This window comes from Crinia signifera, chromosome 7 (assembly GCF_055691185.1).
Source record: "Crinia signifera chromosome 7, ASM5569118v1, whole genome shotgun sequence".
Lineage (NCBI taxonomy): Eukaryota > Metazoa > Chordata > Amphibia > Anura > Myobatrachidae > Crinia > Crinia signifera.
In genome coordinates this window covers 164,535,940-164,563,688 of record NC_139223.1, presented here as the reverse complement: position 1 = coordinate 164,563,688, position 27,749 = coordinate 164,535,940, and the positions used below count along the sequence as shown (strand labels likewise).

The 27,749-nt window shown below is 45.3% G+C and overlaps 1 protein-coding gene across 1 annotated transcript in view; it reads right to left on the bottom strand.

The window, feature by feature from the left end:
- Positions 1 to 27,749, bottom strand: part of PIKFYVE (phosphoinositide kinase, FYVE-type zinc finger containing) — a 144,123-nt gene that overhangs the window by 84,087 nt on the left and 32,287 nt on the right. Inside the window, exons 7-18 of the mRNA XM_083154232.1 lie at positions 26,706 to 26,795; positions 24,542 to 24,680; positions 23,724 to 23,881; positions 17,547 to 17,658; positions 16,838 to 16,985; positions 15,315 to 15,482; positions 9,466 to 9,528; positions 4,235 to 4,364; positions 3,970 to 4,147; positions 3,079 to 3,153; positions 2,888 to 2,995; positions 158 to 298 (exon numbers count right to left, since the gene is read on the bottom strand). Coding sequence (XP_083010358.1) covers positions 158 to 298; positions 2,888 to 2,995; positions 3,079 to 3,153; positions 3,970 to 4,147; positions 4,235 to 4,364; positions 9,466 to 9,528; positions 15,315 to 15,482; positions 16,838 to 16,985; positions 17,547 to 17,658; positions 23,724 to 23,881; positions 24,542 to 24,680; positions 26,706 to 26,795 — 1,510 coding nt within the window. The remainder of the gene's footprint in view (positions 1 to 157; positions 299 to 2,887; positions 2,996 to 3,078; positions 3,154 to 3,969; positions 4,148 to 4,234; positions 4,365 to 9,465; positions 9,529 to 15,314; positions 15,483 to 16,837; positions 16,986 to 17,546; positions 17,659 to 23,723; positions 23,882 to 24,541; positions 24,681 to 26,705; positions 26,796 to 27,749) is intronic.

Sequence of the window (27,749 nt, the reverse complement as noted above, 5' to 3'; positions counted from 1 at the left end):
TGAAAAATCCAGCATCGGCTAAAACCAGACGGATCGTCGAAAATTGCGACAAATTCACATGGTTTTGGCAAATTCGCAGCTGTAATTGAATACGGATTGGCCAGGAAATTCAGCCGGGATAGAATAACCCCCTTAATCTCGCTTCTGCTGAACATACCGGTTTAACATTAATCACCAGGGTAATCCCATGTTCTAAGAGCAGGTCCTGCGCAATCCTGGACACCGTTTTCTCCACCAGAACCAGCGTGGGTCGCACATCGACAATCCTCTGAACGTAGTTCTTCAGAAACTCCCTTTCCTGACGAACAAAGGAACAAAAACCGTAATAATAAATATGGTAACATCTATAAATTGAAGATATAAAAACACAATTGCGCATATATAATTAATAATATATTAACAACCGAATGGTCTATGTACCAGGAAATAGGATGTCCAATGATTATCCTGGGTATGACGATCTCTATTAGTATCCATTTGTCAATGTTTTGTTTCATGCGTTCTAAATACCGGATATCTGGGTAGGGATAACGGATATCCGGGTAGGGATAACGGGGATCCGGGTAGGGATAACGGGGATCCGGGTAGGGATAACGGGGATCCGGGTAGGGATAACGGATATCCGGGTAGGGATAACGGATATCCGGGTAGGGATAACGGATATCCGGGTAGGGATAACGGATATCCGGGTAGGGATAACGGATATCCGGGTAGGGATAACGGATATCCGGGTAGGGATAACGGATATCCGGGCAGGGATAACGGATATCCGGGTAGGGATAACGGATATCCGGGTAGGGATAACGGATATCCGGGTAGGGATAACGGATATCCGGGACCAATATATCTATATAAAAATGTTTGGGTCTTCAATTCTAGTGCTTGTTTTCATGGTTTAATAATAGAAGGAACACTAGGTCTGCCTTCACAATCAATTGAATGTTATTATGTGTTGTTATTTGCGTTTGCTTACATTTAAATGCGGGACGGCCCACTACACACCTAAGTCTGATGGCTAATTACCTCCGCTATATATACCTGCTTATGCACTGTCACTAGTCACCTTGAAAAAGCTGTATAAAGCCAACGAAACGCGCCGGTGAGAGGGGACACAGCACAATACAGGCACTTTTTCAACTACCTTAGATCTATCTGGTAATCATTCAATCCAATTGCTGATTGCCAAGTGTGCAGGACACCACAGCCTAGTGAGGAAGGCTCGGACGTCCCGGTACCATTTATCACTCCAGCCGCCTAAAAAAATCATCTACTTCTTGCTGCTAAATCTTGGAAAAGATACCAGGATTTCCCCATGTGGATACCACAGCGGTAAAACATTTCCATCCGCAAAATTGAGAGGACTCTCACACCAATTGCCACACATCTTATCCTCCAGCGGTGAGACACCCACTACTTTCAGTTAAAGGATGCTTTACTATGTGCCTAGCTGAGGACTAACTATACCCAATTGTGCTGTCCCCCCATGCCAATGTGCTGTTATATTCACACTATGTGCTAATACAATCATTATTTTTTGCTACATTTTAAGTGTCATTAATGCTTTTTAATAATAAAATGTCATTTTACATGTAGATTGTCCGCTTGTTTATACAGGATATTAACTGGAAACACCTAGCGCTGCTTATTCCCCTTTTTTGTTCTAGAGATCCTTGAAATATCTGCTAAAAAATTCCTTTAGGTTTTGCAGGTCTCCTCACAGAGGGGGTTATTTTGGTTCACTCTTTCTGACAAAATCCTTCTTAGATGGACAAAACCATGTGCACTGCAGGTGGGGCAGATGTTACTTGTGCAGAGAGAGTTAGATTTGGGTGGGGTTTTACTTCAAAGTGAGATCTATATTGCAATGTAAAAATAAAGCAGCCAGTATTTACCCTGCACAGAAACAAAATGACTCACCCAAATCTAATTCTCTCTGCACAAGTTACATCTGCCCCACCTGCAGTGCACATGGTTTTGTCCATCTAAGAAGGATTTTGTCAGAAAGAGTGAACTAGAATAACCCCCAGAATCACAAGGGAAATAATTAGCTCCACCTGCGGATCTTTTAGAATGTGGCAATGAGTAATGAGTGCACCTGTCAGGTGACCTGGAAAGCGTGAACTGGGTGGGGTCCTGAGCACCAAGTTTGAGAACCACTGCTGTAAGGTTTGGCACATGTTTAGCCCCCAAACCCTGAACCTAGGGGCCCATGCACGTGCCCGGACTACACCGGTTATAGATGCTCTGTTCTCCCCACACTTCAGGGATTCCTAAGTTCCTCTACATGGAAGTACTACAGCATTAGAGGGAAGGGGCTCATATATACTAGATCAGGGGTACTAGTCAACAGGCAGTGCTGTGGAACTACACATCCCAGCATGCCCTGCCATAGTATTAGAATGTCCTAATAGAAAAATTGTGGCAGGGCATGCTGGGATGTGTAGTTCCACAAAAGCTGGAGGGCCCCCCCGAGTGCTGCTCACACGGCAGGAAACATCTCCCACGGACAGCGACATGCCACAGAGAGGCACATGGACGGGGAATCCCACACAGACCTGCAGAATGCAGCGGTTGTTTCACGCCGGACCCTGAATGCTGCATTCTCCATGCTAATAAAAAGGAGTTATTTACCATGTGAATAGTTTCCGCTCATGATGAAAGAGCGCTTCAGCCATCAATGTATTACACAGAGAATCCCAACCACCCAAGCATTTTACAGGGCGTCGGTGTTGTCTATCTATATCCCAAACTCTTGCTGCAAAATTAGTCTCTTATGAATACGTCCCCTCATAATCCTGGGCAGTGTAATGGGCCCTTGTTCTGGCAGAGCTGCCGTTTCCCCTCTACATCTGCATAAACCGCAGCATTTCCGTCCCGTGCCACTGACCTGTAGGACGATGGGGTCGATGCAGGTAAACTTGGTCTCTTCTCGATACAAGTATTCAATGGAGCATTTTAGTAGGAGAATTTTGGGGCTCTTGATACTGGCGTTCATCTGTAACAAAGCACAACAGTGACTGACTCATCAGCAGCCAAACGCGGGAAGTACGCAACGAGCAGGATCGGCAACGCCGTTACCTTCTTGTGCGCAATATTCTTAGTGCAGACAAAGCCATTGACCACAACAGAGTCCGATTTCTTCCCTCCGGGGATCTGCCGAAGGATAATATACCATGAGAATACGTGCAATGTCTAATACAACAGTATATGATGCTTTGTATTTGCCGCTGTGAATACGTCGAATCCCCTGCTAATCGGGTGGCTGCAAATAACAGTCTGAGGGGTAGATGTATGAAGCAGTGATAAAGGAGGAGAAGTGATAAAGTGTCTGGTACTTTACCCCCGGCCAATCAGCTCCTAACAGTCCCTTCTTAAACCCAGCCTGTAACTTAACAGTCGGGAGCTGATTGGCCGGTGATAAAGTACCAGGCACTTTATCACTTCTCCTCCCTTATCACTGCTTCATACAACTAACCGTCAGGGGTAGATTTATTAAGCTTGGAGAAGTGATAATGTGGCTGGTACTTTATCACCGGCCAATCAGCTCCTAACTGTGAAGTTACAGGCTTGGTTTGAAAAATGACAGGTAGGAGCTGATTGGCCGGTGATAAAAACCCAGACACTTTATCACTTCACTGAGCTTAATAAATGTACTCCTCAGTTTCCAGACCACTCAGCAGGTCACCAACTGTCACATTTTCCAGAGCACAATGCAGATTCATTACATGAAGATGTTTGGTCATAAAACTGCAAAACGAAGCAACTAATTCCAACACCAATATTTGTCTGTAAATCTACTGACCAAGAGCTGTAATATACAGTATGTTTATATAAGATAATGGCCTCATATAAACGTGACCCATAAAAGCCAACCTTCTGCTATTTTAAGTCCTTAGAACGGGGACTTGGTCCTGCCACCAGAAATGCCGTCTAACATAGCATCTCTCTGCACTCTCTAACGTCACCCACCTTCTTTATGTGGACGTACTGGCGGATGTCCATGTCGTCGTCACTTTTGACATCCGGTCGGACAGTCTGCACCACCTGACACACCAAGGGCACGATGACATCGCGCCAGGAGAGGTGCAGGGACTCGTTGTACAGCAGCTGCTGCAGCAGGGACATCATGTGGTTGTGGTTGGCAGACCTGCGGGGGGGAAATCAGATACAGAGTGAGCCATGAGTTGCTCCGCAGGCGGCGGCCCAAGCGGTTCTGACACAGATCGGTCCTTACAGGAGTCTCTCCATCGCCTGCTTCTCCCCGTTCTCTTCCCTCAGCTGGTCCAGGGTGTTATGGTGCCAGCCCAGCGGTGTGAAGGGCAGATCCTTAGACTTCTCTTCCACCCGCCGGTTAAATAAAGATTCTAGAAGAACAATACAAGGATTTCATTATTCAGTTATTTATATAGCGCACATTGTGCAGCGCTGTACAGAGTACACCTGCCCCCGTACAGCTTATGTGTACTCTCTACATGCACATGGTCTACATTAATTTTTTGTGATTTTTCTATAAAAAACATAATTATTTATTCATCACCATTCCATATAATACAATACCACATGAAGAGACACATCTCTCTCTGCTGATGGTAATACCCGCTCTATTACGCCATTTTTGGTAGAAACTCCTACTAACACATCATCTTAGCCCTACCCATGCCTATGTATAGTCACTTCTATCTGCGTTGTGCTTTTGTCCCATATCATGTCTATCTGGCAATATTACACATGTCTTGTGATTTAGCTATGTGCCCAAAAGATCACTTCCAAGGGACTGAAGATTGAGCCACATTACATCCTGTTATTCTCATGGGTACTTGTGTATTTTGGCAGCGCCCCCGATCTCCATCGCGCAATGTTTTTATCGCATGGCATGCGATGCGATTTTAGCCCCCTATGCGATTAAACATTGTATAAGCACCCTAATGGGTGCTTACAATGTTAAATGCACCCCCACGCCACCCCCCCACTATAAACGTGAACCCGAAGCGTGGCGAGCGCAGCGAGCCCGCGCGGGGCGGTGGTGCGCGTCCTCCGACCTTTTCATACCCCTACTATCCACGTCAGCGTGGAGTTGAGAATAGAAAGTGTGGCGAGCGCAGCGAGCCACCGAGCCCGAAGCGTGGTGAGGGGACGCGGATACCTTCACAGGTATCGGAGTCCCCTCGCAGCCTTCACAGGTATCCGCGTGCGCTCGCCACGCTTCGGGCTCGGTGCGCTCGCCAAACTTTCTGTTCTCAACTCCACGCCGACGTGGATAGTGGGGCTATGAAAAGGTCGGAGGACGCGTACCGCCGCCCCTCGCGGGCTCACTGCGCTCGCCACGCTTTGGGTTCACGTTTATAGTGGGGGGGGGGTGGCGGGGGGGTGCATTTAACATTGTAAGCAATAGGGTGCCATTAGGGTGCTTATACAATATTTAATCGCATCGCATTGCATTGTATGGCATTGTATGCCATATACAATGTCATCCAATTTTAAAATTGTATGGCATTGTACAATATCGCATCGCATACCTTATGGTATGCGATGCGATGGGCGCAGCCAAACTACACAAGTACCTTCTCATGATCTCAGAACATCAGTATGTTTTGGGGTGTGAGAAAATCTGAGCAGGGGGAAGGAACCCGCATGGGGAGAACATACAAACTCCCTGTAGTTGAGCTCAGGACCTCGTTGCAGAGAGGCTGTCATTCTATTTCAGAGGATTTGAATTGCAGTGTTACATACACCCCCTAATGGGACAGACAGAGGGGGTAATTCTGATTCACTCGGAAAGGCACAATCACTCTCTAATGGACAAAACCATATGCACTGCAGGGGGGCAGATGTAACATGTGCAGAGAGAGATAGATTTGGGTGTTTTATTGTTTCTGTGCAGGGTAAATACTGGCTGCTTTACTTTTACACTGCAATATAGATATCAGTTTGAAGTAAAACCCCCCCACCCAAATCTATCTCTCTCTGCACATGTTACATCTGCCCCACCTGCAGTGCAGCATGGTATTGTCCATTAGAGAGTGATTGTGCCTTTCCGAGTGAATCAGACATCCCCTTAATGTGAATCCAAAGATGCCATATATGAAATCTAAGGGGCATAGGAGGGTGTGTGTGTGTGTGGGTGGGGGGGGGGGTATTCCAGCTTCAGCACAAGTGCTAGCCCATAGTGCTAAAAGCGGTTTTAAAGGAATCTGTTTTGACAGAACTGGACGTGGATTTTCAAATTCGTGGCCATTTTCCAACAATTTGTGTCCATTTTCACCAATTTCAGGAATTTCCGACACTCGACTGTCAGCGGAAACGGGCGAGGTTCCAAATCTGCTTTAAGCCAGGTGTTTATTTCAAAGTGGCCATGGAAAAACAAGTCTCCATATGCAGAAGTATCATACACTATATGGGCGGCTTCCACCTGTGCCTGTATCACATTGGCAGCCAATGTATAATCTATTACATAACGAGCTCATTACCAGCCTGTCACAAGAACAGTCAACATTGTATTGCTCCATCAGGCACCTTCTAGCACAGCACTTGAATTCCCCCCATTGAGATGAGGAGCAGCCTTAGCCTTTTATTAAATTACATTAGTCGCTATAGGTAACATGTTACAATTCTAAAACTCACACTTTACTAAATGTTCCCCCCAAGCATATTATCTTGCTCTATTGCAGGCCCGTCCAAACTATGGCCCTCCAGCTGTTGTGAAACTGCACATCCCAGCATGCCTTGCCACAGTTTTGCTATTAGGGAATGCTGAAACTATGGCAATGCATGCTGGGATGTGTAGTTTCACAACAGCTGGAGGGCCACAGTTTGGACCTGCCTGCTTTATTGTCTTGTTTAACTTGTGAGCTCATCAGAAACAAACAATGATGTCATTATTTGCCTCATACGCCTGGGCACGGTCTATTCTGGTGCCCCCTCACATACGGGCATACAGCAGAAATAATACTTTATATAAAAAGAAGAATGAGTCCCATTATATAAGGTTGTGTCACTTTAATAAATCTGTTTGCTGATCAGTTTCCCTGTGTTGAGCACAGATCAGATTACGGAATACAGATCACTATGAGCAATAATCCTATTTTGCACCACCTCTAATAAATGATAAACCAACGGGGCCCACACACGTAACGATTTAGGGGCATTTTCTAAGCGCATCGCTATCGCCCGGAGATTAATATCCAGTATGCTGTATATTAAATCAATCAGGGGCAGTGTTCTCACCGGAAAACAGCGGCCCTGGCACATCGCTGTGCACTGAGCGATCTTGCTGAGCGTTCTTACATCGCTCAGCAAATCTCTATGTGTGTGTAGGCCCTTTACAGATGGCACACAATGCTGAAAGAAGGCAAATACCAGAAAATAAAGTGTACTAATGTAGCGCCCTATTTTCAAACTAAACTCAGTGCTCTGAATAGGCATATAATTGTAAGAGATGCTAACAGATAGGCATACATTGCTGAAAATAGTCATATCGGTGAAAAACATTTGTCTATAAATACATATTTCCATAGGCACAGGCTAGGATTTAAAAGTTAATCTGTAGTTCATGAGAAGGTATATGTATGTGTGTATATGTCATTTTTATTGATGGAACATAATTAATGTATGATGTATATACTTAGATATTGCATGTGTTTACACATTTTAATGTATTTCATGTATTTACACACGGCTGGCAAGAGAATAAAGGGACACTTGTGGAAACTTCCAGAGCCACCTTATGCTTCGTGACAAGGGAGTCACATGATGCCAGTCACATGATGCCAGTCACATGACCGTCCTAGGGAAGAGTAGGAAAACATCTCATAGTGACAGTTAGAAAAAAACCGCCATTACCCCAGACAGGACTGACATCCTAGGAGCTACCTGCACTGCTGGTAAAGGAGATGTGCTGTAACTAGAGCAAAGACTGGCACTGTGAGTAAGTGACAGCCAGAGCAGGGCATCAAGGGAGCAATACCTGTCGTTAGGGTGGTCTTTTCGGCATCGGCAGGAGTCAGTAATAGAGTAAAGCCATACAGGGCCTTAACTATAATTGGCAGCAGCAGCAGCTTCTGTGCTAGACTTTCTTCCATGGATGCTGTAGTGGCCATAAAGTGAAGAAGGACTGATGATTATATAGTCCACGCAGCGGTGAGTGGCATCAGTGAAGCCAGCAGCCTTGTGTACAGACACTACTTGCAGCATACACAAGCCAGTTGTAGCAAGTCAGAGATTGGGGGAGCAGCCAAGCTGTAGCACAATGACCAGGCAGCCAGTATAACCTGTGTGTGGTGCTATGTTAGAGCTGCTATCTACGTCATATGATGTGATGATAATTCCTGTCGTTTTATGAATACAGAGACTATAATTATTAACATCCTAAGTGCAGACAGCTTCTAATATCTGTTGCAAACGTAAACTGACGAGGACACGTTGCATGTTTAAGAAGTGATTTTAGTCTCATTATAAGCTCCAGAGGAACAGTTTCAGGAATAAAAGTAAAGCTTTATACATTTATACATTGACAGTCTGGCCTGAACTTACAAAACTGAGCTGAGGACATTGATACATGCTTTCATCTAAATGTTACATTTCAAGAGATTCAAGTGATTTGCTAGTGATTGCAACGTTGTATCATTTGCCTTCATAGCCTGTTGTACTTCTGCAGGACTGTGCTCAGATAAACGCATATGCAGCTAACACAGTTACTTTACATTAAAGAAAATAACTTTAATTGTTCATAATTGGACCATAGAGAAGAGTTGTACAGAATACTTCTCAGGGTGTGATTCAGCACAAGTATAGTTTGGATGTCATTGTTGCAAAGGACACAAACCTAAGATACACTTTATTAACTGGAGGTCAAACTACGTAAAAGGAGAACACAGCGGAATTTAATGCTCTACTAGCATACAGAGACTTTATCCAGTAAGTGGCTACACTGGATCTTATATGGGCCCCAACTGCACACAACTGGGATTGACATATTAGTAATAATAATATTTAGCATTTTTTATCTATACCCGGGTATATATATATATATATATATATATATATATATATATATATATATATATATATATATATATATATATATATATATATATATATATTTAAATCTAACAAATTGGTTTTCTAAAGTTTTTTGTATTGCATGCAAGTAGTCTGTTGTACAGGTATATATATATATATATATATATATATATATATATTTGTTTTTATTTCCACTTTAATATTTGATAATTGTTATTATACTAATGTATACTAATATAGCCTAAGTGTTGTTAATTTATCATAAAAAATATAAAGACGTTTTTACTTTATAATTGTATTGAATAACTAATCTGTATATTAGAATTAGAGGTTATCCCTAGCTAACCTATTTTAATTACCCATAGGGTCATTATAACAAAAGCTTGGGTGGAGGCACAAAACATTAGCTAAGCAAGTGAACTAAGCGTTACATTTATAATAAATTACCTTTGATGAAAGCATCACTGATGGAGATGACTTGCTGGCCGCCGTCCTCCGACAGGAGAAACTCTAAAAGGAGAACAGGATGAGAACACAGACAACAGACCCTGTTACTGAAGGGGCGCAGCTGGGCGAGGTACGAGGTGCATCTCTGCATGGCTCAGGCTGCACAACACTACAGCCCAAATGACCGCTCTCTGACAGGACAGACGGGAGATTTATACAGGGAGAGGGTCACAATGCAGATGATATGGTTACAATGGTTTGGCAGCAAGAACAATCGAGTAAGCAAAGTGTCCTATACAGACGCCTTATCTAAGACGCCTTATCCGTCCGGAGGGCAGCAGGGTGCAGGCTATTGTTGTATGGACTTTTACACACAAGGTAACCAAACACTTACAATACAAGTCAGTACCAGTTACTAACCAGAAATCACACATACCCGTGCTTGCAAAGGTGCATTAATGCAGAATGTCAAGGGGCCCCATAGGCAGAGCACATAGGGGGACCCATGGGCAGTGGGGACATAGCCATGCTCTCCCATATGGGGCAATAATCCCATACAGTGACACCTATAGTTTGTCACACAGAGTGTCATTGTCACACAGCTGGATCCCTCAGCAGCCGGTATGTGAATAGGAAACGTTAATACTTTCTTAGATACACAGAAATATAAAACACTAAGTAATCTGTGGCGAGATCGGAAGCGTAATTAGTCTTCGTTACGCCGGATGCGAATTCCTCCCATAGATTTATCTTCTGCCAAAATATTCAAGTTCAATACAGTATATTTACTAAGCGAACATGTTGCCCATAGCAACCAATTAGGTGTGAGATAAATAAGTAGAATCTATCTAGAAGATAATTAGAATTGTATTGGTTGCTATGGGCAACACCAACACTAACCTATGAGCAGGAATGATTGGCTGGCCCGTGTCTTATTCATACTGTGAGGGTTCTCTGTGTGATCCGCTATACAGGATACGGTTTACGATCAGTGACATGTCCCATACTAATGAATTATCCTAAGACGGATAGGCAGAAGCACAGAGCTCAGTAATCACGCGCTACAGCCAGCAGGGAGAGGAAGCGTCCAAGCGTACGGAACTAGGCTAATGTACAAAGATATACAAGAGAGGGGAAAGTGCTCAGAAAACTAATACACGGGAATGCATGCAGTATGGTAGATGGGTCACTTTACTGGACCCACACCGAACTGCGTGATTAACCCTTTGAGTGCCAACGTTGCTGTAGGAGATCCTCAAAATATCCCCTAACAATGCCAGCGCCGCTCACAGAGACTGTTCTTTTTGGGTGCAATATTTAACTAAACCTCAATGAATTGCCTTGTATGTATTTGTATTAATTTATACTAAAAGAACAGTCTCTGTGAGTGGCACTGGCATTGTTCAGGATCTATCACAGCAACATTGGCACTCAGAGTTAAACAACTTTTTTCGTTGAATTTTTTAACCAGTTTTTCCCCCACAGCCCTGCAAACAAGCTGCCCAGAGAATGATCATACAGACCCAGAATAACCCAAGCTAGGGGTGGAATGTAATGCCGCCTGTAGGATGCAGGCAACCACTTACAAGGGCATGGTTTTGCCACGTAACATAGTAATTAATGCTGAATAAAGACTTTAGTCCATCGAGTTCAACCTATCTGACGTGTAACTACTGACTTCAGTAATGGTGTGATCCTGCCGTGAGAGGCGAGTCCCGATGCCATCAGATCGCATCTCACGGAATGCTAGAGGGGCACAATTTACACTATATAGTCTTGCCTGCCCTCTCTATCTGGCTGCCGAATTTGCGCTCACACGGGAGTGACCATCGGCAGCGCATCGGGCTTGCAAGCCCTAAAAAAGCATGCGATTTGCATGCAATATGACTTCCGATGTTCCCTATATCGGGAACATTGGAAGCCAAATCTTACCATGTGTACACACTATAAGTCATATCTATAGGATTCCCTTAGTGGCCAAAATGCCTCCAGTTTTGATTTAAATTCATGGTACTTGTGTTTTTTGGCGGCGCCCATCGCATCGCATACAATAAGACATGCGATGGTATGCGATGGTATCCGATGCGATGCGATATCGCGTGATATTGTACAATGTCATACAATTTTAAAATTGTATGACATTGTATATGGCATACAATGCCATACAATGCGATGCGATGCGATTAAACATTGTATAAGCACCCTAATGGGTGCTTATACAATGTTAAATGCACCCCCACGCCCCCCCCCCCCACTATAAACGTGAACCCGAAGCGTGGCGGTACGCGTCCTCCGACCTTTTCATACCCCCACTATCCACGTCGGCGAGGAGTGGAGAATAGAAAGTGTGGCAAGCGCAGCGAGCCACTGAGCCTGAAGCGTGGCAAGCGCAGCGAGCCCCGCGAGGGGACACCGATACCTCTGAAGCCCGCGAAGGGACGCGGATACCTGTGAAGGTATCCGCGTCCGCTCGCCACGCTTCGGGCTCGGTGCGCTCGCCACACTTTCTATTCTCAACTCCACGCCGACGTGGATAGTTTGGGTATGAAAAGGTCGGAGGACGCGGGCTCGCTGCGCTCGCCACGCTTCGGGTTCACATTTATAGTGGGGGGTGGATTTAACATTGTAAGCACCCATTTGGGTGCTTAAAAGCACCCTTTAGGGTGCTTATCCAATGTTTCATCGCATAGGGGGTAAAAATCGCGTCGAATCGCATGCCATCAGGTGCATGGCATGCGATAAAAACATTGCACGATGGACATCGGGGGCGCTGCCAAAATACACAAGTACCAAATTCATTAACAGTAGTTGCTGTAACCACCCCACCGGCAGTGAGTTCCAGAATGTTACTGCTCTAATGGTGACGAATCCTCTTCTTACTTCAGTACGGAATTTATTTTCTTTGAGCCTCAGTACTTGCCCGCATGTCCTACGTATAGGCCTGTTACTGAACAATCATCTCCCAGTTCCATATGATTACCAATCCTGTATTTTGAACATTCTAATTATATCACCTCTCAGCCTCAATTTCTCCAGTGAAAACATACTTAGCCTTGTTAACCTATCTTTATATTCTAGTGATTCGAGACCTTTTACTGGCTTAGTCGCCCTTCTCTGTACCTGCTCCAATTCATTTATGTCCTTTTTAAGGTGCGGTGCCCAGAACTGAACACAGTATTCCAAGTGTGGTCTCACCAATGCCTTGTAAAGAGGCGCTATCACATTGGCATTCCTTGAAACCATTCCCCTTTTAATGCATGCCAGTGTCCGGTTTGCTTTTGCTGCTGCACTTGAGCAGTGGGCACTATTACCCAATCTATCATCTATGATGACCCCCAAGTCCTTATCTACAGCAGAATTCCCTATAACTCCATTTAGCCTATAAGTAGCTTGGTAATATTTGTTCCTATAATATATTACTTCACATTTATCAACATTAAATTGAATTTTCCACCTTTTCTGTCCACCTTTCCAGTTCAATTAAGTCACTTTGTAGTGTATCCACATCCTCTCCGGAGTTAAAAATTTCTTACTCAATTTCATGTCGTCGGCAAATATTGCAATTTTACTCACTATGTCACTTCCTATATCATTAATGAATATATTAAACAAGGTGGGTCCCAATATTCAACCTTGCAGGACTCCACTTTGGACCTTACTCCAGCTGGATTGTAGGTCATTTACCACCACTCTCTGTCCCCCGATTGTACAACCAGGTTTTCATCCAATTACAAATTTTATCTCTTAACCCTAAATTACCTAGTTTCATTAATAACCTTTTATGAGACACAGTGTCAAAAGCTTTAGCGAAATCAAGCAGTTTTACAACAACAGATATGCCTAAATCCATCCCCCTACTGACTTCCTCATAGAAGTTAATTAAATTAGTCTGACATGACCTATTTTTGACGAACCCATGCTGAGCCTTACTTACTACTTTCTACTGTTCTAAGAAATGTTGGATACTATCTCTTATTATTCCTTCTAATATTTTCCCCACAATGGATGTAAGGCTGACCAGTCTATAATTTTCAGGGTAAGTTTTGCTATCTTTCTTCCATATTGGTACTACGTTAGCTATGTGCCAGTCCCTTGGTACTATTCTAGAGTTTATTGATATAATGGTAGTGCTATGACAGAACTCAATTCTTTAAGTATCCTACGGTGTACTTTATCCGGGCCAGGAGATTTGTTACTATTTAGGTTCTGTAATCTATTTTTGACTATTTCCTTACTCAAACATACAGTTTGGGAGCAATCAAGAGCCGAGCATTTAATCTGTGGGAAATCTTCTGAAGATTCTTCCCTTGTAAATACTGAAGCAAAAAATGTATTGAATAATTCCGCTTTCCCTTTTAATTCTATTACCAAGGTACCCTGCTTATTTTTTTAGTGGGCCAATATTTTCCTTCCTTAACCGTTTCCTGTTTAAATAACGGTCAAATTTTTGGGATTAGATTTGCTATCTGCCGCTATTTTACGTTCAGTCTCTGATTTAGCCATCTTGATTGTATTTACATTTCTTATTAAAATTCTTTATATGCGGCAAATGATATGGGTGTCCCATCTTGTTTGAATGCCCTCCTTTTTTTAGCCATTCCAAAAAGGACTTTCCTGTTAGGTAATTGCCCATTTAAAAAAAGTCTACCCTAAGGGCGTGAGTGTTTGGAGCCCAGAGAGCAGCTAGCCACCATCCCCTGCCCTGCGAAATCCTGCATTATGAAATGGTGGAACCCGTCTCTCTGGCATCTACTATCAAGCCTAGTTCTGAAATGGTGTAACCTCTCTCTGGCATCTACTATGAAGCCTAGTTCTGGAATGGTGGAAACCGTCTCTCTAGCATCTACTTTCAGGCGTATTTCTGAAATGATGGAACCCATCTCTCTGGCATCTACTATCAAGCCTAGTTCTGAAATGGTGGCATCCACCTCTCTGGCATCTACTATCAAGCCTAGTTCTGAAATGGTGGCATCCACCTCTCTGGCATCTACTATCAAGCCTAGTTCTGAAATGGTGGAATCCACCTCTCTGGCATCTACTATCAAGCATAGTTCTGAAATGGTGGCATCCATCTCCCTGGCATCTACTATCAAGCCTAGTTCTGAAACGGTGGAATCCATCTCTTTGGCATCTACTATAAATCCTAGTTCTGAAACGGTGGAACCCGTCTCTCTGGCATCTACTACCAAGTCTAGTTCTGAAATGGTGGAACCCATCTCTGGCATCTACTATGAAGCCTAGTTCAGTCTTTCTGGCACATGAGTGCAGTACCCTATTTAACTTTGTTACATGTTTTATTACAAAAACATAGAAACCAGCACAGACCTAGACCCTGCATAACATCTCCACCATCTCTGGCTGATCTTGTTGGGTAAAACAACATTGCTTCAGGACAAGCACCAAGGGTTACCATAGACACAACAGAACTACACATAGAACCCAATTCAGACCTGACTGCGCGGCCTCGAATTCGCACCGGCCAGGGTTCAGTTAAGCCACCGCCCTCCTTGAGTGAAAACCCGCTTCGTGTATCAAAGTGCTCGCTGTGCGAACATGTCCAGAACCCATCGTAACCGGCTTGTCATTTAATGATTTTCATCACAGGCGCCGCGTAGCCATGGACTTACTGAGTGATGCGATGGAAAACGGCTTATCCAGGCCGGGTTCCACCGCTATACACCTACTTCCTGTCAATCACCTTGCGAAGAGCTAGCGAATGTAACAAGTAGCAGGATGGCCTTGCACATGGGTACTGTGAACTGTACACATGGGCAGGGTATCGTTAACCGGCCGTCATACAATCAGGTCTGAATCGGGCCCATAATCACCACCCGTCATCATCATCATACCTTTCTGGTCAGCAGGGTGAGGGGGCACATGGGGGTACTTGGAGTGCTTCTTGATGTGGAAGTTGACGTTGTCCAGCTCCACATTGAGGCTGATGGAAGCGGCCGAGTCGCTGTCCATAGCGGACTGGAAGCTGCTGACCGACGTACGTTTGCTAGGACTGGCGGAGTCTTTGTATAATGCAGGAAGGGGAGGAGAGAAGCAAAGGGAAGAGGAGAAGGGAAGACAAAGGGCAGTCAGGGCGGAGGGGGAGAAACTACATTTAGTACATGAAAGTCCCCAAGAGCAGTCCTTATATGCAACCAAATCCAGGCTATCGTCTACAGATACAATCCTGGGGATCAATGCACCAAGGCAGATATCCGCTCTTCTGTCCCCATTTGCCTTAGTACATACACCCACACCCCCCACCAATGTTTCTCTCCGCTGCTTTGAGTGGCCGCCCACTGGGGCAGCACAGCGCACATACATTGTAAGGTGGATAATCATCACCATGTAGTGTGTGCAGCTCATGCCCCTCCCCATGCGCCAAGATTTGGTTTTGACGCAAAGGTGCAAGAGGCAAAGGTTCCCGAATACATCTAGCGGAACCGGGGGACAGGCTCTGGGGGACTCTGCATTGCAGCCGCTAGGTATCAGGACAGAACATCTTATTACTACAGGGTGAGAGGAGAACAGGTAAAAACCCAAAGCCAGAACACATGAAAGCAGCAGCAGGGTTATGCTCATGTATCACACAGAAAATACATAACCAGTCTTTTACATTCTACGTTTAATAAAACACTATTATTTTTATGAAGGTTGCCCCATAATAAACCATTATATTACTGGGTTGGGATCATTTGGTCTATTGCATTATGGTAGAAAGTCATTAGGTCGAATCCATTAGGTCGACATGCTAAAAGGTCGACATGACTCTAGGTCGACATGGGAAAAGGTCGACATGGTTCTAGGTCGAAAGGTCATTAGTTCGACAGGTCATTAGTTCGACAAGGTCATTAGTTCGACATTGTCTATGTCGACATTCACAAGGTCGACATGGGGTTTTTCACTGTTTTTTTACCTGAATGTCAACACAGTCGACATGGACACAGTTTAAAGTGCACTGCATCCCCTCGCATCGCTCGCTGCGCTCGCTATGCGTCGGGCACGGTGCCTCGCTACGCTCAGCACACTATTTTATTCTCCCACCACTCCCTAGTGGATGGTAGGGCATGAAATACCGCCTGTCGGCACATGTTGGCTCAAAAAACAGTGAAAAACTCCATGTCGACCATGTCGACGTCTGCACTGAATTGGCGCTAGTAATGGCAGACTAGCTGTACAAGCCAAGTCTGGGTGACAGGACCCCTGAGTTCCACCACATCACCATGGAAATACGTAGGGTCCCCATGGGGCTACGATCAGCCGCAAATATACAACACAACTAAGGGAACCGCTTCTACTCCCAAACATTCCCCCAATTATTAAAAATTACCCCAATCAGAAAGATTTGTTGAGACCGATTTACAACCTGGAAACTTACTGGTTAGGTTATCTTCTCCTTCATCTGCAATCTGCTCCGTGTCGCTGTCATCAAATTTGATATCTTTGAACCAAGACGGTTCCGAATGTCCCTCCACGGAGTTCACCGAATCGCTGTCGGGGGACGGAGTCTCTGAGAACTCCGTGCTCTGCAGAAAAAAAAAGGTCATCAATCCCGGTAATCCGGCACCCTGGCGTGATCAGGCGTAACACTACATCAGCCCCCACCCTTACGTGGACCGAAAGGCTTTCTGCATCGATGAGGTTCATGTCTCGGCTGATGTGCATTACTGGTTATGGAAATAGGCAAAGTATAAAGAAACCTTCCTATAAAGACATCTACAGTAACACGGTGCAACCTAGCGCCCTTCTTCCATAACATGTGACATCAGCGTGTAATCACTTTCACACGCGCTTATGTGTTTTACTCAATCTGCGGAGTTTAATTGATCAGCTGATGTTAAATGATGTGTTTTAGTGACGTTCGAGGCGTAGCGCAGTGCAGATAACATTCATTTACTGCCTTATTTATTGTGTGGCTTTCATCCAAGCGTATTAATAGTAATACCACTAGAGATTGTTATTCGTTCCTTTGTCCTGGCTCTGATACACTCTAGAACCAAGAACAGTGGAACGGACTACACGGCCAGGAAGGAAACGCATTGCATTCCGTATACCCTGTAATGGGCAGCGACAGAAGCGGTGTGTACCTGAAGGGGTCTGTACAAGGCGTATTCATCACGGAAGAGCTGATCATGGTGGGTGACGCAGTCCAACCACCTGCCGTCTACAAGCGCTTGTCCGATGGCTATAGCCTGAGCCCTGCAGAATGAATAATTCATATACATTAGATTTAATATGGAATTACACACTAGAGAGCGCTGGGCCCCTACCAGGCGGAGAATAGAGCCCGTTACAGAAGGTGTTTCTCATACATGGAAGTGTCAGAGACCAGGGGTGTCTGGCACTTTAAGAAGCGCAATCCTGCTCAGTAATTTGAACGTCCTTACAGTATTTAGTACAAAGTATAAATCATTTATTTAAAATAGCACATTAAATGGAAGCAACTTCCAAACAATAATAATTAATCAATAATTGTGCACAATATAACATACAGACAGGACAGACAACATATAACATATAATAAAAGCTGGAATTAGCTGGGATTGCCGTTTGTTTCAGTCAATCAATTAGAGCATATAGAGGCTTTTAGATAGATTCTATTAGAGGCAGTGGGTGATTTCTCATAGTTACCAGTCCTGCAAACACTTGAATCCCTTGATAGTTGCGCTTTATAGTGGTGGGATAACCTCAGGTCAGTCTCTCCAAGTTGTTTTACCAGAATTGCACTCCGGAAAAGGCTGTTTGGGGACCTTCTCCTTCTGGACCAGCCAGCTAGATGGTTAATTGTAATCCACAGGTAATGCGCTGACAGGATACAGTGTAGGACTAGCAACACGTGGGGCTCAAAAACGCATTTCTCCGCCTGTTACAGCAATCGGCGGCTTCCTCAGTCTGAGCCCACAGACTAGCACATAGCTGTTTTATAGTAGCGCCGTTCGCGCCCTTAGTTTACCCGCACTTCCGGGTTGCGCACCAAGCCTCACTTTCGTTTATATGTATTTATAGGCTCCCGCGGCCATTTTGTTTCCTGTATTCCAAGCCTCAGTTTCACTCCAGGACCCTCACAGATAGAGTCCTTCATCCACTGAGTCCTATAGCCTCATTTGCATATCCCGAAAACGGGCTTACTTTGCTTTTATCATTATTTTTGATACGTATGCCCATCTGAGATAAATCATGCCTCATTTCAATGCTTATATCCGCCTCCTATACTTATTTATTTTGCTCTTCATTGTACCACAAATATATCATATTAATATGATGACTAGCAATCCTTAAAGGGACACACACACACAACATAAGACAAACAATTAATATATTTTTTTTTTTTTATCGCAGGTATAGGCTCTATGACAAATAATCTTTCATTTTTTGTGGATAGCGATCTACAAAAATATGTTCATGAACTACAATTGTATATTAAAGATAAGACATTTTTTGACAATGATTAAAGATCTACAATGGAAAGATAGCTATTATTTCATAACCAGCGATGTTGAGGCGCTCTATTCTAATATTGATCATGAATTGGGCATTAAAGCCGTTGAGCACTTTCTATAGAAACATAGTAAAATAGAATTTGACGGCAAATAAGAACCACTTGGCCCATCTAGTCTGCCCCTTTTTTTAAACATGTTACCTCAAACCATATTTGATCCTTATTTTTTTGTAAGGATATCAATATGCTTATCCCAAGCATGTTTAAATTGTACTACTGTATTTGCCTCTACCACCTCTGTTGGGAGGCTATTCCACTTATCTACTACTCTTTCTGTGAAAAAATTCTTCCTCAGATCTCCCCTGAATCTTCCTCCCTCTAGTGTCAGTGCATGTCCTCGTGTTCTGTTGCTCCTCTTCCTGTGAAGAATGTCTCCCACCTGTACCTTCCTCCCTCTAGTGTCAGTGCATGTCCTTGTGTTCTGTTGCTCCACTTCCTGTGAAGAATGTCTCCCACCTGTACCTTCCTCCCTCTAGTGTCAGTGCATGTCCTCGTGTTCTGTTGCTCCTCTTCCTGTGAAGAATGTCTCCCACCTGTACCTTCCTCCCTCTAGTGTCAGTGCATGTCCTCGTGTTCTGTTGCTCCTCTTCCTGTGAAGAATGTCTCCCACCTGTACCTTGTTAAAGCCCTTGATATATGTGAAAGTTTCTATCATGTCCCCCCTTTCCCTTCTCTGCTCTAAAGTATACATATTAAGATCTTTTAGTCTTTCCTGGTACGTTTTGTGATGTAGGCCATGCACCATTTTAGTTGCTCTTCTTTGTACAGTCTCTAATGTATTTATATCCTTCTGGAGATATGGCCTCCAGAACTGAACACAATACTCTAGGTGAGGTCGTACCAATGACCTATACAGTGGCATTATTACTTCTTTCTTTCTACTGTAAATAAGTATAGGAGGCGGATATGAGCATTGAAATGAGGCATGATTTATCTCAGATGGGCATACGTATCAAAAATAATGATAAAAGCAAAGTAAGCCCGTTTTCGGGATATGCAAATGAGGCTATAGGACTCAGTGGATGAAGGACGCTATCTGTGAGGGTCCTGGAGTGAAACTGAGGCTTGGAATACAGGAAACAAAATGGCCGCAGGAGCCTATAAATACATGTAAACGAAAGTGAGGCTTGGTGCGCAACCCGGAAGTGCGGGTAAACTTAGGGCGCGAACGGCGCTACTATAAAACAGCTATGTGCTAGTCTGTGGGCTCAGACTGAGGAAGCCGCCGATTTCAGTAACAGGCGGAGAAACGCATTTTTGAGCCCCACGTGTTGCTAGTTCTACACTGTATCCTGTCAGCGCGTTACCTGTGGATTACAATTAACCATCTAGCTGGCTGGTCCAGAAGGAGAAGGTCCCCAAACAGCCTTTTGCGGAGTGCAATTCTGGTAAAACAACTTGGAGAGACTGACCTGAGGTTATCCCACCACTGAAAAGCGCAACCATCAAGGGATTCAAGTGTTTGCAGGACTGGTAACTATGAGAAATCACCCACTGCCTCTAATAGAATCTATCTAAAAGCCTCTATATGCTCTAATTGATTGACTGAAACAAACGGCAATCCCAGCTAATTCCAGCTTTTATTATATGTTATATGTTGTCTGTATGTTATATTGTGCACAATTGTAATTGTTATTCTATGAAAGTTGTTTCCATTATGTGCTATTTGAAATAAATGATTTATACTTTGTACTAAATACTGTAAGGACATTCAAATTACTGAGCAGGATTGCGCTTCTTAAAGTGCCAGACACCCCTGGTCTCTGACACTTATCTTCCATGTTCTACTTCTAAAAGGGACCAGCACCCCCTAAATAAGCAGCAGCAAAATCCTGCACAGTTAAAGTGGATACCATACTAATGCTGCTTTCCCACTGCCTACACGGGTAAAGACCCGTTTTTTTTAAACGGGTCTTTAAACGGGTAAGAGCCATAAGACTCTTTCCCACTGCAGCTTTTAAACGGTAAATTACCGTTTAAAAGCTGTTTTTGTCACATTCACACTTACCCGTTTAAAAACCCGTTTAAGCAGTGTAAAGATAGGGGGGGGGGGGGAGAATTTAAAAAAAAAAAACGGCGTGGGGTCCCCCCCACTGCCGTAACCAGCACCAGGCTGAAAGAGCCGGGGCTGGTAATAAAAAATCAGGAAACCCGACAAATAGGGGTTCCCTGATTTTTTACAACCAGCCCCAGGCTCCAGGTCCGGGGCTGGTTCCCAAAATACGGGGGACAAAATGACTAGGGGTCCCCCGTATTTTAAGAACCAGCCCCAGGCACAACCAGCCAGCAGGGTAATGCCACAGCCGGGGGACACTTATGATATAAGTTCCCGCGGCCAAAGCATTAACCCTACCGACCAGTCAGCCTGGCCAGGGGCCCTGGGGGAGTGGGGACCCCCCCAATAAAGGGGTCCCCCCCCTCCAGGACTTACCTGACCAGGCTGAAGCCTGGTGCTGTCCCCGGTGACCCTGGAGCGGTGGTCACCGGGCTGATGGTATTGTGTAAAAAATAGAATAAAAACCATTGTCTTTTACTGGTGAACTATGAGTCCCAGCAAGCCTCCCCCGCAAGCTGGGACTTGGAGAACCACAAGTCCCAGCCTGCGGGGCATTAAAGGGCCCGCTGGGTCTTGTAGTTCCACAGTAAAAGAAAGAGTTAAATAAACACACTGACACACGTGAAAAATAAAAGTTTAATACATACATAACACATACATACTGATACTTACCTATCTTGAGCCCGTAGGTAGCCCTGGTCCTGATGTCCTGGTCCGTGTCGGCGTCTGTATCCAGTCGGCATCCCTGTCGGTGACGGCGTCGGCGGTCCGGAGTCCGAAGAAATCCATTTGGGAAGCTGTGGAAGGAAATCCTACTCACCTGTCCCAGCGCGACGTAGTCCAGGTAAGGTCTTTGCAAAAAAAACAAACCGACACCCGAACCAGACCGGACTGACGGAGACACACGGTGTGTTTACATCGTGCGGCTCCGCCCCCGAATGCCGCTATTGGCCGCCTTGCGGCCTAGCGGCCAATCAGGAGCCGCTAGGCCGCAAGGCGGCCAATAGCGGCATTCGGGAGGCGGAGCCGCACGATGTAAACAAACACACGTGTGTCTCCGTCAGTCCGGTCTGGTTCGGGTGTCGGTTTGTTTTTTTTGCAAAGACCTTACCTGGACTACGTCGCGCTGGGACAGGTGAGTATGGTTTCCTTCCACAGCTTCCCAAATGGATTTCTTCGGACTCCGGACCGCCGACGCCGTCACCGACAGGGATGCCGACTGGATACAGACGCCGACACGGACCAGGACATCAGGACCAGGGCTACCTACGGGCTCAAGATAGGTAAGTATCAGTATGTATGTGTTATGTATGTATTAAACTTTTATTTTTCACGTGTGTCAGTGTGTTTATTTAACTCTTTCTTTTACTGTGGAACTACAAGACCCAGCGGGCCCTTTAATGCCCCGCAGGCTGGGACTTGTGGTTCTCCAAGTCCCAGCTTGCGGGGGAGGCTTGCTGGGACTCATAGTTCACCAGTAAAAGACAATGGTTTTTATTCTATTTTTTACACAATACCATCAGCCCGGTGACCACCGCTCCAGGGTCACCGGGGACAGCACCAGGCTTCAGCCTGGTCAGGTAAGTCCTGGAGGGGGGGGACCCCTTTATTGGGGGGGTCCCCACTCCCCCAGGGCCCCTGGCCAGGCTGACTGGTCGGTAGGGTTAATGCTTTGGCCGCGGGAACTTATATCATAAGTGTCCCCCGGCTGTGGCATTACCCTGCTGGCTGGTTGTGCCTGGGGCTGGTTCTTAAAATACGGGGGACCCCTAGTCATTTTGTCCCCCGTATTTTGGGAACCAGCCCCGGACCTGGAGCCTGGGGCTGGTTGTAAAAAATCAGGGAACCCCTATTTGTCGGGTTTCCTGATTTTTTATTACCAGCCCCGGCTCCTTCAGCCTGGTGCTGGTTTCGGCAGTGGGGGGGGACCCCATGCCGTTTTTTTTTATAACGGGTAAAGGGCTACCCCTTTCCCACTGCCGAAAAAACGGCTATAACACGGTAAAAACACTGCTTTTTACACGGGTAACAAAAACCGGTATTTGTTACCCGTGTAAAGCAACCTGGAGCTTTCCCACTGCAGCTCTAGCCGTTTAAAAAGGCTAAAAAAACGGCATTTACACGTGTAAAGCCTGCAGTGGGAAAGGGGTATGAGTGGCTGATTGATCTTTTTTGAACTTTTTGCTATTATATATTGAATGTAGAACAAATAATTAACTAACCAATCGAGAATTAAGATCTAGCATGACTAGCGATACGGAGTGACCCTAGGGTTACTCTCTGTTTGTTTCTCATACAGATGCAAACAATGATTGTTCCACCGGGAAACGTTTATATATACAAGACAAGAACCGTTGTGTTCATTGTCAACGTCAGGTTCTGCTGGGAATACATATTTAACCACATTGTATAATACACAGGACCTGCACAGACTTTGAATATATTTTTACATACATACACAGATATAGCAAATGTATAGCACAGTAGTTCCCGGATATGGGACTGAAGGCATTCCAACGGGACCAGGTTTTCAGGATATCCATGATTGAACACAGGTGAATAAATCAGTACCTCGGTCATTTTGATTTAAGCAACTGTTCTCAGACACGGGTATCCTTATACCCTGGAGGTACCTTGATGACTGCGTTTGGGAACCACGGGTACAGCATAAATAAGGCCCATTGCTTTCTATAGTAGGGTATAGATTACCTGGTTGTAATTTGTCCATTCCTGATTAACCAGTTCACCAGCTCCTTTCCCACAATGCAGTTTGGGTACGTACGCAGCCAGTAGCGGTGGTCCTGGAACTCCATGCCGCTGTTGTGGTGACAGATTTTCTTCCACAGCTCCCGTAGCTGCACAGAGTCCTTAATGGGTACAATAAAGGCAGCTGTGATATTGACGGTATACTCGGCACTGAAGCAGCAATGTAATGCTTGTACAATACCGGAAAAAAACAACCGAAATATATTAATCAGCGGCCGCGATCTCACTCTGGGGAATTAGTGGTTTGAAAATCTTAAGGGGAATGACTTTAAAGGCTAATTAACACATAAGGTGGAAGTGTCTAAGTGCACCAACACTTTCCTACACGTAATACTTTTTTTCTTTTTGTATAGTCTACTTTCAAGCAGTAGACATTAATGTATGCAAAATAAGTTAATATCTTAAAACACAGGGGTGGGACCGGGGCCATCGTCTCCTATCTAACCTAGTTTACATGCACTCTTTAGGAGTTACTTAAATTTTTTTACAGAAAACCTTTAACAAAAGATTAATAAAAATTAGATTACGAAATGATGGCAAAAGGGTCTCACAACAGGCTGCACACAGCAGAGCGAATGGCAACTAGTGACTCGCCAATCGCTAATGGGCACCCACCAGTAGACATGGCTGCTATGTAGCTACATGGAAACCAATCTACCCTGCCGCCTGGAAGTGCATTCGCTGAAACAGCTGAGAGCTATGCTGCACTTTCACCCAACGCAGCGCCATCTGCATTTGTTATAGAAGCAGTTATTGCGTACCAGGAGTATCTTCCTCTCCTCCTCGTTGGCGTCATTCTTCAGGTATGTGCGGGAGGATTGGGGGCTGACGGAGGATTCATACGCTGGCACCATGGGAGAGCCGGAACGATCTAGTGACAGGTTTGTGATGCTGGCAGACCTGGACACGGTGTGGTATATATCAGTTACTATTATGTGATCGTTAATATAAGCAATCCTGTATCAATGCAGGCTATATACTGTAAGCTGGGGTATTGCCACCATCCTAACTACATAGACGTTGTGTCATTTAACCAATTCATCATAACTTATACCCCTTTCACACTGCAGCTCTTAACCGGTATATTGCTGATTTTTTAGCCATTTAAATCAGTTAGAGCTACAGTGTGAAAGTTCCAGTCTGCATTTACCGGTTACAAATAACCAGTATTTGCAAACGGGTAAAAAGCAGAGTCCTACACGTTTCAGAGCCGTTTTTATGCAGTGTGAACGGCTCTGAACCGGAATATAGGACTCAGGCAGTAGCTAGGAGAGTGCAGTGCATATGTAATGAGCCGCTCATTACATATGCGCATATGTAATGTTTAGAGCATGTGTAATGAGATGCTCATTACATATGCGCATATGTAATGAGTGGCTCATTACATATGCACTACGCTGTCTTATAGCTACTGTCTGTCCTGCTTTCACACTGCAAACCTGCTTGAGACCCGGTATTTATGTGCAGTGTGAAAGGGGTTTAAAACGGTAATATACCGTTTTAAATACAGTTTCAATATACCGGGTCTCAAACGTTTAGGCAATGTGAAAGCAGCATAAGATCATCAACGCCCCTTATCAAAATCCCTTCTGTACACACTTCCATAGAGTGCGCAGCATTTGTAAGAGGAGGTCTGTCGGAAGCCTAACACATAGTGATAAATGTCTCGGTTCTAAGCGATTTGACTAGATTGCTTAGAACTTAAGCACACATCTCTGTATGCACATAGCGATAGTGATGCCCGGTCCCGCGCGATGTAGATGATGTACGCAGTATTAATCTAGTCCGATCACTTAGCAAGAGACTGCACATCCCACGTGTTCTGTGAAACCAGCGATAACGAGCAGCGATCTACCACCGGAACACTCCCTGACACTCCTTTTTTTATTTTTCCCTTGCTTAATCGCTTAGCACAATCACTGGCGCACATCGATGACACTGTCTGAGTGATCTAGATTCTGGGAAGCTCAAAAGGGAAACGGCCCATGCTAAATCGCTGGCGCAAATTGTTACCTGTGTAGACCCCATTAAAAATGATCCTCTCATGGCTAAATACAGAGAATTAATTTAATTTAAAGGCCCCCATACATAAGTCTGGAGGGGTCACACACGATTAGGCACTTGATGTGCCAAGTTTTTCATATGATAAATCGCATGTGATTTATCAAATGCAACTCCCAGGGAGCTGCAGGTGGAGGGAGCAGGGGGGCAGCATACAGAGAGGCGGCGGGCAGGGGGACACCGGTGAGCCAGGCAGGGGGAGCAGGGAGTTGCAAGAGAAAAAAAAAGCCCATACATATGAATGGGGAGGCACTAATTTGCTGGGGGGCTCTCTCAGCCAATCAGCAATTGGCTGAGAGAGCTCTCAGCCAATCACTGGCTGCCCATTCATTTGTATTGTTTCTATTCTTCTTGCAGCTCCCTGCTCCTCCTGCCCAGCTCTCTGTTCCCCTCGCCGGCTCACCGGCATCCACTGCCTGCTGCCTCTGTGTCCGCTGCCCCTGCCCGCCTCTCTGGTTGGCTCGCAGCGTCCCCCGTTTCTATCCGTCCCCCGCAGGGCTCCGGGCTGCACATAAGATTTAGCAAATCTTATGTGCAGCCTGTCCGACCTCCCGACTCCAATCCGATGCGCACGGGACCGTGCATCGGGTCGGACGTAGACACGCGATTTGGGCCGATTTCCCTGCTCTAGATCCAGTTGATCCACATTCTAAGACAGGACGTAGCCAATTCTGTAATCACAGTAGGAGCATAGCAAGGATGCAGAAGATGTGGATGGGGTGGGTGGAACAGCGCGGTATGTGCGGCATACGGCAGACTGATGCCCAATATTTGTACTATTATTTATATATGTGAAATAATGAAATTACAACCGTATGACTGAAAAGAGATATTTTAGCTGATGACAACGATTCCCTCCCTCACCGGTTTCTTGCAGGCGACTTCCCAGCGTCTTCTTGCACGGAGATCAGACGTGTCGTCAGCGACGGCTTTGTAGGCTCCTGCTGAACGAGGCTGTAAACATAAATTACTGCTCAGACCCCACATTGCTAATTGCAGCTGGACACTATACCGGCTGATGGGACTGGTCCTGTAACGGATGGATGCAGAACGCAAGCAGGTGAACCGGTTACAGAAATATTTAATCACCGGTTCCCACCAGGAGCCACTTTCAGCGACAGGAGGTGACTGACTGGGCAGCAATGTGCTTTACAAGGGCAGTCCGTCAGCAACATGTGTATGTAGGATATGAATGAAGCTTTATCATAGCTTGGAGAGAGATAGAGTACCAGCCAATCAGCTCCTAGTTACCAGGGCCCTTATTCTGATCGGTGCGGCCCGAACAGAATATGCGGCCGCAACCGAGCAGGCGAATCCCCGCCTTCCATACGGATCGCCACCTGCCGTCCGTATGCGGATATGTGGCGATCCGCATGAAATTGGACGGGGATACGCCTCCGTCTTGGGAGCAGCCCCTGCATTCGATGGTCGCCGAACATCGAATGCAGGGCCGCACGCTCCACCAGGTCCCGCAACACAAGACCACACGGACACTTGTCCATGTGAAATCATGTATGGGGGCGGGCAGCTGACATCCGGCGATGTCAGATGCCCGCCCCGTACCCACGCGTCACGGCCTCATTACCATGCATACGCCCCGCGTTTGCATGGGAACGCCCATGAAACGCGGGGCGTATGCATAGGGTAATGAGGCTAAGTAGCCCCTCACGCCCCTCTACGCCCCCTGTGCGGCGTATAAAGAATCCGTGCGGCGAAATCGCCTGCACATGCGCAGAGTGACCTCTGCACATGCGCAGACGATCAACATCGGCGGTCCGTCCGCATGCGGGAATTTCCGCACCGATCAGAATAAGGGCCCATGTTACAGGCTGTGTTTGAAAAATTACTGGAGCTGACTGGTTGCTACTTTATCCCTCTCCAAGATGTAGTACTTCTGTCCCCTGAAGT